This window comes from Numenius arquata, chromosome 11 (genome assembly GCF_964106895.1).
Source record: "Numenius arquata chromosome 11, bNumArq3.hap1.1, whole genome shotgun sequence".
NCBI lineage: Eukaryota > Metazoa > Chordata > Aves > Charadriiformes > Scolopacidae > Numenius > Numenius arquata.
Genome location: NC_133586.1, coordinates 2,869,706 through 2,881,803, shown reverse-complemented (window position 1 = coordinate 2,881,803; position 12,098 = coordinate 2,869,706). Strand labels below are relative to the sequence as shown.

General features: G+C 41.2%; 1 protein-coding gene across 2 annotated transcripts in view; it reads right to left on the bottom strand.

Annotated features, from left to right (window-relative positions):
- MEGF11 (multiple EGF like domains 11) overlaps nucleotides 1-12,098 on the bottom strand; it is a 212,456-nt gene that overhangs the window by 35,273 nt on the left and 165,085 nt on the right. For both annotated transcript variants that reach the window (XM_074155366.1, XM_074155367.1), the window contains exons 13-16: nucleotides 10,230-10,376; nucleotides 7,406-7,540; nucleotides 2,950-3,078; nucleotides 474-602 (exon numbers count right to left, since the gene is read on the bottom strand). In XM_074155366.1, the coding sequence (XP_074011467.1) occupies nucleotides 474-602; nucleotides 2,950-3,078; nucleotides 7,406-7,540; nucleotides 10,230-10,376 (540 nt within the window). The remainder of the gene's footprint in view (nucleotides 1-473; nucleotides 603-2,949; nucleotides 3,079-7,405; nucleotides 7,541-10,229; nucleotides 10,377-12,098) is intronic.

Sequence of the window (12,098 nt, the reverse complement as noted above, 5' to 3'; positions counted from 1 at the left end):
CCATACAAACTACATTTTCAAGAAGTGAAAGAAGACGGCTAAACAGAAACTCTCTCAAAGGCCAGAGATCAATCAATCACTCGCAAGCGAAAGAGCCTTCTTAAAAGGCTCACCAGAATTTGATCTCCTCTTTCGTGCAGTGCTGCTGATTTGGCACCAGTAGGATGAGAAATCTCAAACATTTTCCTACATCGGGCTACGAATACTGGGGCTTTAACAAGCAGGGACACAGACTGTGCAAATTCCGACAACACATCAATAATCTAAATGATCGGTCCCTCCTTTATCGTGTGCCAAAAGCATCAAAGGCCTTGAAAAGCTCCAGGGCTATTTTCTTCGGGATGATGTGAAGTTATCCCAAGTAAGAAGCGGGTGGTTTTAGAGGGAAGAGTGCAATACTTGGAAGAGACACGAGGTAGCAGCACATACTTTGACAGATTTCCCTGGCACAAGAGTGTCTCTGAAAGGCTTACGCTGAGTGCAGTAGAGCCCCGTCCAACCATGAGTACATCTACATTCTCCATCGTAAGGGCTGCACAGTGCTCCGTTGTGGCAGTTGCATGAATGAAAGCAATCAGGGCCCCAAAAACCAGTGGGACAAGCTATGAAAATAAAAAAGATTTGTCAGCTGACCAAAAAAAAAAAAAAAAAAAAAAAAGAAGCAAGCAATGATACTGCATTAGTGCTGCAGAGGAGCGACAATAAAGGGAGAACCCGTGGGACACCAGCAAAGGCAGAACTTTGCGTTGCAGAGCTCGGCGTGGCTGCAGCAAGAACCGGACAACCACCGGTTCTTCCAAACCGGCGATTCCCAGATGCCAACCCGCAGCATCACCCACGCCGTCAAGCCCCGGCACAAGGGATTTCTTCCCCGTGTAGGTCAGGAGGCAGGAGCAGGTCTTTGCTGCATAGAAGAACCACTGAGACAGCGAACCTCGACGCTACATTACTCTAAGTGCTCTAACCACTCTCCCTGCCTTATCGGCATTATCTGTGAAGACAATTTAGAGAGGGTTTTAAGACCTGGAGGTAATTTAATTTTCTTTTTGATATTCTGGAATTCTTGCATAATAAAGCACAGCTATTCATGGTTTACTTTTGCTATGCAATCAACTACTAAAATTACCACATTCATTTGAAGCAGAGAGTGCTACTCAAATTAAGTAAAAATGTAAAGAAAACTTCTTATAGTATGAATTCCCATCCACAAAATCAGATTGCTTTTGTTGATGGGGCTAATATTAAATTAAAATCTCCAGGTCTATTATATATTTCAACAAGTACAATATTAATACATTTTCAAAAGTTATTTTAAGCCTCCCTCCAAAAATGAATGCAGTAAGTTACAGTTATTAGTGCCAGACTAAAAGATCCAAAATGATGATAACCCTTCAATATAACAACTATATTTTTGCTTCAAAAAGCACTTTCCATTGCTTCCTATTAAAGACATGAATTAATAAGGCATGGTTCCCAGGAAACCTGAAAGTGCAGAAATTGTGCCTATTTCCATGTATGCCATTGGCTCCAATTCTGACGATAAATGCAAGTTTCTGGTATTTTACAGACATCTCTAAAGCCAGAATGAATAGAAAAAAGCCACCCTGCCATGACATAAATCAAACAAAAGGTCACCGAACTCACACAATGTAAAGCTGAACAGGACTTGGCCTAAAGTATTCCTGCTATAAGGAACCTGAAGTACTTTTACAACGCCTTTGTAAGCCAGAGCTGCAGGGTGTGTTAGTGGCTCCAGAACCAGCTCTGGAGTTGGAGCTAAAATTATCTCCTTTGCAGCTCCGTCTCTCGGTCATTCCAGGTTAACTGGTGCGGAGGGAGGTCTGACCGAAATAGCTCAGCGCCGGAGCCGGGTACGCGGGGCCAGGTTCCACCAGGAGCCTGGTGTCAGGCCAGGCTCCCCTTGGGAGGTTTACGCTTTCTTTCCAAGAGGGTAACTGAGGAAACAGGCAGGTTCCCACTGTGTTCACCCAAAACACTGAGTAGCTATCGCCAGGTCCTTCTGCCTGCTAAACCGGGAATCGTTGCTGCTGAACTGGCCTGCCCCACTCTGTAAGAAAAAACATCTTTTTTTTCAAGGTTAACAGAAACTAACATTCATTTCCCAATTACGTGGCTAAATATAATGAGGAATCTGTGGATCTTTCTGTCTTTTTTTTTTTCTTTTTTTTTCCCCCTATTTTTGAGTGACAGCAATATTCTGTCTGTGGAAGATACACAATAAAAGCAAAATTACAGCCGTCTGTTTTTATCCGATTCCTACTTTATCACTTGAAGTTTAATATATTTTACTCTGGAATGCTGTCTAATATGCTAGTTGTATCCTGAATATGAAGTAACATTTCTGAATGATAGGATATTGCTTCCCTCTGTGATCTATCTTCAATTAAGGGATGCTCTCAGGAAATGACACTTTGGGATCAGCAAATGCCAATCTTCTACCTGGGCAATTTTCAAGAAGAAATCCTCCATCCCTCCAAGCCCACATTGACTTTTACAATTAAATTACATTTAATAGAAATATTTCAGCTGCCTAATTTCTCAATTCTAGGGGCTCCGTACATGAAAACATTTACTAGTTAATAATTTCTAATGTAATCGCTGAAAGGAAATGATTTCAAAAAATAAATAAAAGGGAATTCAGCTAGAAATTAAAAGGGAGCATGGAGCTTTCTGTTCTGATAAGAGCTTGTGACCTCCCTTTCCAGTAATAGAAGCTAGTAACAGCTTCTGCAAATTCCAAATGCAGAAACTAATTCAAGCCAAAGCTAGCTTAGATTAATTAAAAGAAATAAGCTATAAAGAGAGTAAGGCACTGGCTGCTGTAATACTTCAGGGATTTCCCTAGAATCTGTCTTTAACTTTCAGAAAACACTAAACAGGAAAATCTGTTATTTTAATGAGAAGATGGAAAAATAACACTTTGCTTACTCTGAGAGCAGTCGGTCCCTATCCAGCCTGGGAAACACTGACAGGATCCATCGATGGGGTTGCAGGTCCCGTTCTCCGTGCACTGACAGACCTCGGCACAGTTCTTCCCGTATTTTCCACTGGGACAGACTGTGAAAATATAAGGCAGTTTACTGAAGGCTCTTTATAATGAAGAAGAGGAAGCCACAGGACTTAACATTTAGCCATTAGAGATAAAAGTAATTACAACATTTTTCTTTGCTGAAGCCAAATGGGCAAAATTCTTCCAGAAAGAAGGAAAAGGTAAAAAGTATTCAAGTCCATTTTGTTTGCTTACATCCCAGGAACAAAAACAACAGGAGAAAATCTTCTAGAAATCAATTTTTCTGCTGGAAAATGAATCTAATATAGTTAGAAGATTGCAATTATTGAAGGGCATTATGGAAGGATGAAAAGAGGAGAGACAAAACTGAGAAAAGGGGTCATTGGGAGAGGACGAGAACAGTAAAGTTGAGGAAAATTCAAAGAGTAGTAGCAAACACAAGTGGCTGGAAGGGACTGAACTGGGGACTTGGCCAAGGGCGGACTTGCAAGTCCCACAACAGGGTTCTGTGCTGGCTCAGAGCACCTCAACAATAACAACAAAAGTGGGAAAGGAACATTTTAGGCTAAATATCAACCAATGAAGAAGTCTGTCATGGTTTGGGCTGGGCTGGCCACCAAACGAATGACAGATGCTCACTTTAGCCTCTCTCCCTTCAGAGGAGAGGAGAGAAAAGGAGAGAAAGAGAGAACTTATGGGTTGAAAAAGAAACTACACTAATGAAATATTAATATTATTATATTTTATTTTTATTGTTTTATTACTAATATTTCATTTAAAAAGATGGAGAGCAATGGGGACTCTTACTTTCAGGTCTGTCACTAGAATCTAACTCCCTTGTACTGTACAACTGATAATGACAGTACGAATGGACCAAAGGCTCCAAACCTTACCAGCTGGTAGGATGGCCTGACATATGAGCCATGGGTACTGTACTGGGAGCCCAGTGCCCATGAAAGGGCTGATGGCAGAAGAGCTTGCAAGGAGAGGCTGAAAGAGCTGTAGTCCTTTCCCTGCTGTCCGACTGACACCACAAAATGCATCGTGCATCACGTGGGGCTGTAATATTGGGTACACTGGAGTACCTACCTCATCACTGTCCCCATTCCTTCTGGATCAAACAGCAGTGCGACAGGAAGGTGCCTTTGCTACTAAATAGACTGGGCTTTGCTGAAGATCTGTCAGCAGTGTTGGTGGGAGGCAGGCTCCCGGCATCTCACAGATTCAAACCATGCAAGCAGAGAGTAAACCAGGAGCAAGACTGCCACTTCCACAAGTATTTTGACCATTTAAGTCCGGCAGAAGGCTACTCCCACAAATAAAGCACATACTCCCACAAATAAAGCACAATGTCATGCTTGTCTTTTGGCATCCGTCCACCTATTCCTCTCCAGTGTCCATGCTGCAGTAAGTGGTCGATTAGGTTGCAAATGTGGTTTCCAAGGATTATATATATGTTTGACTGAGAGCTGTTAAACAGATGTGCTGCATCCTGACAAAATCAGCATCTATTCCCGTCTGTCTGCCCGGCTTACTCCTGAACTTGGAAGAAAAGAAACTCTAAATTTTTTTCAGAGTCATCTTATAACAGCCTAAGCACAGTGACATAAAACTAATAGACACATAGATCTTCAACCTCCCACCAAATTATTGGAAATCTTTAACGTTAAAGTTGATGGAAAGCTCTGCTCAGTAATGAATGAAATGTTTAATTTCTGTGCTCTTATTGGCTGTGTTCCCTGACAAAAACAGATGTATTTTCAAAACAAGATAAAACATACAGTCCATCTTTGCAAAGAATGTAACAAATGGAACCGGACTTGTATCCTGGTAAATAATAGTGATGTCAAAAAAGTGATTAAGGCACTTCCCTGAATTATTCCCTGTTTTACCACTTCAGCCACCCTCACTTTCTCGTATGTAGTCTCTACAGGTGACCTCAATCTACCCTGACTGTGAATCAGCCACAGATTGAAATCCTGAGCTGTGATTCATTTGCTTCTATACAATCTGCCATCCTCTACTCTTACTATGGCAGAAACCTAAGAATGGGCACACTATTGTTTTCTGCAGGCATTTCTATATACTACAAACTTATCTGTAAGTGTGGATAAAGCTGGTTTTGGCTTTCAAATTATCTGCTAAACTGAATAGTTCTCTAACTGAAAAGAGATAAAACTAAATACAATATACAGACACAATGAAAAGAACAATACACAGACACAAAGAGAAAGAGAGAGAAGGAAAAAAAAGCCCCCATATCCCAGAAAGAGCAAAAACTAAAATGATCTGTCAGCCCAGGTTCTCATACATGCTACACCATTATTCAGTTCCAATGCTCTATATAGAGCCATTCAACGCAATATTTTTATTGCATCTTTAAGACGGGGATAGATAACATCACTTAAACGAAGGCTGGATTGTTTGTATGTATGAAAAAATAGTTCTCAAAAGACTTGCTTAAAATAGGAGCTGATTTGCACTGCAACGTGGAATACTAATGAATCAGGAAAAGATTTGTGATCCAAACACCGATGCTGACAAAGGCAACAGGTCATACTTTATAAAAGAACTGCTTCGGTTCCACACAGTGAGAGGTAGCAGAGGGGTTCCTGCCATCTGAGCACCTCTTGTCTCAGTGAAAGAGTGTGATGCCCTCCAGAATGTCAGCACAGAAGGATTACAGAACCGATCCTGCCAAAATGGTTGTTTTCATTAATTTAAGTAACCTGGTTGCGGATTGACACAGTGACTCTCTTGTAGAGATGCGAGATCCAAAACCAAGCACTTCTTCAAATGTCTCAAACATTTTTAAACAAAGCTGTAAAGTAAGGACTAAAACCTCTTTCTTCAGGAGCAATCTGATTGTACAATGCAGGTAGTGATATTAATTAGCTATAAAAGCTCTGAAGTGGGACTCTGAAAGTCCCCAGGTGTGTTCTAGCAGCGATAACAAGTTATTATCAATCCGTCTTGCTACATGATTGTGAAAGATATTCATAAAACAGCTGCTTGGTTGGTTGCTGCTCAGAATCCTCAGCACAACCATGTCAAAACCTGTGTGATTTCGGAGGTTACCCAGCTCCCCGCACGCACGTGCTGCTGAGGGAAGAATGTTCCCGCTGCCAGAAAAGAGACGGCACAAGGAGATGAAAATTCAAAAGTGAAATCTTCATTTCACTTTTTTTCCAATGGAAAACATTAATTAGCACTTTTTCTTTCTACAAAATAAAGTTACATGCTAACTCTTTATGACAAACTGCAGCACAAATTGATTTTAATTAGGACATGAATATTTTAAAATTAATTTGCTGGATAGATCAACATTTCAAAGTAAAACCAGAAGTGCTGAACATCTGAGCAAAAATGAAATAGTTTTCTTAAGAGGATAATTAGCCCTGCTTACGCTTTGAAATCTGGCTAACTTTTCACATAAAGTGGACAAATTCACTGAAATATGTTCATTTTAATAAATTAATTGGTATAATGTTTAGTTGACTATACGGCACAGGAAAAAGAAAACATGGTTATACTTAATCTATGTTTAATGATTTTGCATAAGTGCTGTCTGCAATTTCTAACTTCCTGAAAAGCAGGTCATTAAAAAGTGTCAGTTCAATTTTTACAGGGCTGGTGACTTCACAAGGGCAGTAGCCATTAAGAATAATCTCTTTTAAATCTGTGTGTAGAAAATACCCACAGTAGTGTGCAATAACTGAGACTCCGCCGAATACCGTCATGGTTTTGTGGGAATTTTTAGGATAAAACTGAAAATGAAACCTATGGTTAAAAGTGGACTAACTTTCAAAGGTACAGAACGGGGATGGACATTAGGGGGAGTTGAAGATACTCTTCACCTGTGCAAATTAACTCACTTTCCCTCCCTCATTGCAAATTTTTCTATCTCCTGCACTTGTGTTTGGGTGTACGTGATTTTAGCTATTCCCAGACAGCGTAAATAAGGTTCCATGCATTAACTGGCTGTTTGGGCTCGTGTACCTGAGCTTTACCTTAACTAGTATTTACACCTGCTGAAAAAGGGTGCACGAAGGTGCCGTCGACATTTAGGGTGTGGGAGGCTGAGCAGAAAGGAAAATGAAACCGTTGGATGGCTGATATATTTACAGCAGGTGTCTCATTCCATATTCATTTCAATACAGAGCAGCAGACCTGGTTTATTTATGAAAGCAGGAGCACATCATATTAACAAAAGGGTGACTATTTGCATTTTCCCTCTGAAGTAAAGAATTTCTTGTGATCCAAACAGCTGAAACAAAGTAAAAAGGCAGGAACCTTGTGATCGGTCCTGCCGCAAAGTCACAGACACAGGAAGGTGGGAAAGGAGGTGGCATTTTGGGGTCTCGGGCTCAGTACCTTGGTTGCAGAGAGCACCAAAGAATCCAGGCAGGCAATCGCAGTGTCCCGACACGTGGTGACAGGGCCCGCTGCTGTGCACGCACTGAGGGCACGGCTGGCTGCAGTGGTGTCCATAAAAGCCAGGGGGACAGACTGGAGACAAAACAAAATAAGCTGTCGCAGGTTTTTCAGAAGATTTCTCATTGCTGAGAGCTTGTGAATTCTCTCTCTGTCTTAATCCCAAGCCTATATTTCTTAATTTATAAAAACACAGTTTTGTGAGCAGCTGAAATGATGAAGCCTGTTGCATTATTTCTTGTCTGATAAAGTGTGAGCTCCGAGTAAAACTGCTCCTGTGCTTCAAACACTCCCACCATCCTACCTCATGTAAGTCCTTGGCTATTTAATAATACAGCAGAGAGCTCTCAGCAGCCTCTCTCTCTCCAGACACTAATTTGAGCCTCTCCAGCCTGTTCCAGCTAAACTCTTTTACAAAACATGGGAGTTTAAGATGTTCAAGACCTCATAGCCCCCTGGCAGATATGGTTAATAACACATATTCCAAAGCTTTTAAGCCAGCTAGGAGAGAAACACTCGCACACACGTACAGACGACAGAAACCCAGAATGCCATTTCCTTTGGAAATTAAGCTAAGAAATCAGAGAAGGTATATTAGGAAACTCTCAATATTTTACATCTAAACAACTGTTTCAAAAGGTGGTTTCTAAACATAATTGGGTGCAATACTCCTGTTCAATCGGGACAGCCAGTTTATACATGCCATTGCAGGAGCAGCATCCATCAGTGATGAACAGAATCTAAAAATGGTAATTATGGTAACAGCATACAAAATCACCTAATTTGCATCAGTAATCACATCGGATAGCTGAGTGAACTTGTCAGGAACTGTTTGCCTAATTTGCTTAAAACCTGGATTGAAATTATTATAGAATTTGTACATAAGGTATAGTGCCAAGATTATGGCTCGGTATCTCTTACAAATGCGTATTGTCACTTCTAAGCACACGTAGAATGAAAAACCATCCACTGTCCAAACATTTACTGCCATAGATAAGCACAAAGAAAGTTAAATTGCAGTAAGTAACTGCAAAAATGACTTTATATGTTTTTATTTTTACTCCTGCAATTCTCTGTTATATAGTTCTGGCTCACTGGTTACTATATCATGCCCGTTCTATTTTTTCACTGAATGAGAATTTTTCTCTTGGTTCTTACATTCACAGGGGGTGTCAGGTTCTTACACTGCTGCAGATTTCCAGCTGAAACTTAGTTGACAGGTTTGTTGATGATGCATTAGCTATAAAACAACCTGGATCATTCCTGGAGACGGTTCTGCAGGTCTGAGAGCAGTAAACTACCCTGGTGTCTCATGTAATCCTGATTACACAGACAGAACAAACTGGCTGAGTATCATCTTCACTACTGCCCTTTACAGGCTAAATTCTGTTTCTAAATTAATTTCCAAGAGAAAAACAGGAATGATTCTGAGAGCAAACTCAGCAGGCTAAAGCTACCTTCAGCTACAGAGGTGTCCTCTTCACAAGGGAGTCTTGAGCCTGAATCTCACAGAAGAGGTGGGAGCCTCCAGAATTCCCCGGCCAGAATTCAGGAGAAGCATTTCAGCGACACAAGGCAATAGCAGAAGCATCCGCAGAATCCCTCTGCTGTCCCCCCAGAGGGGAGGAAAATTTCTCCCCATTATGTCCTCAGCAGATGTCCTCAGGGAGCAGCCTGATTGCTGGAGTTGCAATCTGGGGACAGGGTTTGCCTTTTGTAGCCTACGTGCCATCAGCTGATAAAACTAAGCTCGTTGTTGGTTTTTTTTTTTGTTTTTTTTTTTTTTTCTGTCTCAGAAAGGTCAGAAACTATTAACTTCTGGAAGTTTTGCTCTCTTAGGGTTTCAAATTTGTACAACAATTTCTTCCCCAATTCCCTGAAGCTCTGAGCACCACATTTTAGCCTTGGAGAGAGGTTTTACAGCTATATAGATATGCTGAAGCACCTGGAAATTGGGGTTTATAATGGAAATGCTTATAGGCCATTAACTACAGCAGTGCTAGAGGTCATTGTTATAATGGCTTTAAATAAAAACTGTCGGCTACAAATTATTTTTAGAGATGAGTGTGTTCTAGTGTCAAGTGTAACTGGTGAAATCAAAGGGGATATATGAACTGGGCCTGCAGAATGTCTTACAGGAAGAACAAGAGCTGCTGCAGAAAAGACAGAGAAAACCATTTCTTGTTTACACAGGGAGAAGGTTGCGTGTCGTTTGGATCAGTGAATGGGGGTCCCCGGGGGGCAAACGCAGCTTCCCAGATAAAGCAAATGAGAGGATTTTTATCTGCTTGGAACATTTTAATATGTAACAGCGGAGCATCAGACAGGAGCTATTTCAGGCTGCTGTGTTTCTTTTTCTGGCATATAAGAAAACATTGCCTTGTTATTTTGATAGCCAATGCTCATCCACCTGTTATTATGGGATGGGTCGTAGCTGACTGTTTAATAGGTATCCTATAGTTTACAACTACTTAACTGTAAATCTATTTTTGCCCAGATCCTGCCAAGTTTTGTATGTAAAGGTGTTGCTTCTGCTTTCAGGTCACCTGTGACCTCCAGGTGCTGTGGAAGGCCAGAAGAAGAAACACAAGACATGACTCAATGCAGTAGAGTCTTGACTTCTTGATCAAGAAGCATTTTTCAGGCTGGCTTTTGCCCTTAGGAAGTCATGAGCTAAAGCAGCTCAGAAACCTGTGGCTCTGTCTCTCTGGTGTCACAAATGAGCATTTCTAGCTTCTGCCACCACATCTATGGAAAATCTTACTTCTCTGGCACAAGGGTCCTCTGTATCCTGGTGCGCAGTCACAGGTGCCATCCTCTGGGGAGCAGGATCCCCCGTTCTCACAGTTGCAGGAGATGGAGCAGTTTGGTCCCCAGCGGCCCTGGGTGCATATATTGTCACAGTGGATGCCTAGAGATGGAAAGACACGCGTTAGGTTTCACACAGCTTACTCAAAGCTCATTGATCAAAGAAGTGTTTGGCTGGACTGATACCTCACAGTACATCACACAGCAAACAAGGGAGCCCGGAGAGGAAATAGCTCTCCTTTTATCTGCTTAATAAAGTGAAAATTAAGAAAATGCCAAAGAGGTGAATTCCGTAGGTGTTAGTGGGCTCCTGTTCAGTCCTTAGCACCATTAAAGAAACTCTGCATGTCATCCGAGAGATGAAGGTCAGGAATTGCTTTAAAGTCACAAAATATCTCAAATAACTGGGCTGGAAATACGCAGTTGATTGAAGCCTGATTACTTAACTGTTGTGAATTGGAAGACCAAAAAAAAAAAAAAAAAAAGAAAAATCAGGGTTCTGCAAAAAAATATCAAATATCTGGATTCCTGAACATATGTAAATTCAGTCCTATGCTGTGTATTGTTCACTTCCTGGGCTCAAACACTGGGCTCTGGGTTATTATGCACAGACCCCACATCCACCCAGAGCTCTCCCAGTTCTGTGTTAATGAACCGAGTTCTGATCTAGCAAGTGGCCATATGTGGGCACAGGCTGATCATTTGCATTTTAAATGGAGACTGAGACCTGCCAATCCAGCTCCCAGTGATTCCCAGGGTTGTTGTTTGATATTTATTATTATGAAAAGCAAAGCTTGGAAACACTGAAGGAAGCACACAGCCAGAAAGCTTAACATGAGGCTTCTGGCATTGTTTCAACTGGTTTTGTTTTAACTGGTGACTTTTAAAAACAACCTTGTGCCACGGCTTGTCACATATAAATATAATCTAAGGATTTGATCACGCACACCATTACTTGTCCGAGATGCTCTTACTCCACTGGGATAAGACAGTACCAATACCTGCAATTAGCAGGGCTATTTGCATGATCAAGGGCTCCTTGGAATGAAAAAGGTTTGCAGGATCATGAACTAAGGGAAACATTAAGCACTGCCAGCTGCAGGGAGCGGCATTAGCAGCAGCACACTGTAGACACTGATAGCAACAGAAAAAAAATGAATCACAGACTGGCCTGAAAATTTTCCTAACAACATTGTCACACCGGGTGCCTTACAACTGCGCCACCAAGATCTGATGGCATCCCCATGCCCCAGCCAGACTTTGAACATGAAGATGTTCTTTATCGTCCATGCACATGTCCCCACTGCATAATGGGATAAATGCAGACGAGGGCTCTGAGAGCTCCAGCCTCAGCCGGCGGTTGGATTAGTGCCTCGCTAAGGAGAAATACAATCCCAAGTAATTTCCTCCACCTCTGATAACTTCATCTGGATGCTACAGGTAATCGACTGTATTTGTGAGGCTGTGATCTGTACAGTCACCAAACTTCGAGGATTATTAAATCAGCTAAAAGTCATTATAAACACACTTACAGTGCAGTTTCAAGTTGGTTTTATAAATCTCTGAACTTAATACAGTAAGAAATACTGCAGAGCCAAAATTTCCCTTTTCTGAAGATTAATCACACAATTATAATGTCCCTTCCTAGAAAATCTTAATCGAGTCTGGCAAAAGTACAGTTTGAAATGGGGTTTCTAGTAATACATGATCATAGCTTTATTTATAAAGAGGCATGGTCTATGCAGTAGAGCTTAATAAAAAACACATTAAAATACAGTAAAAACATAATACAAGCTCAATCCCTTAATATCTAAGTAAATAAATC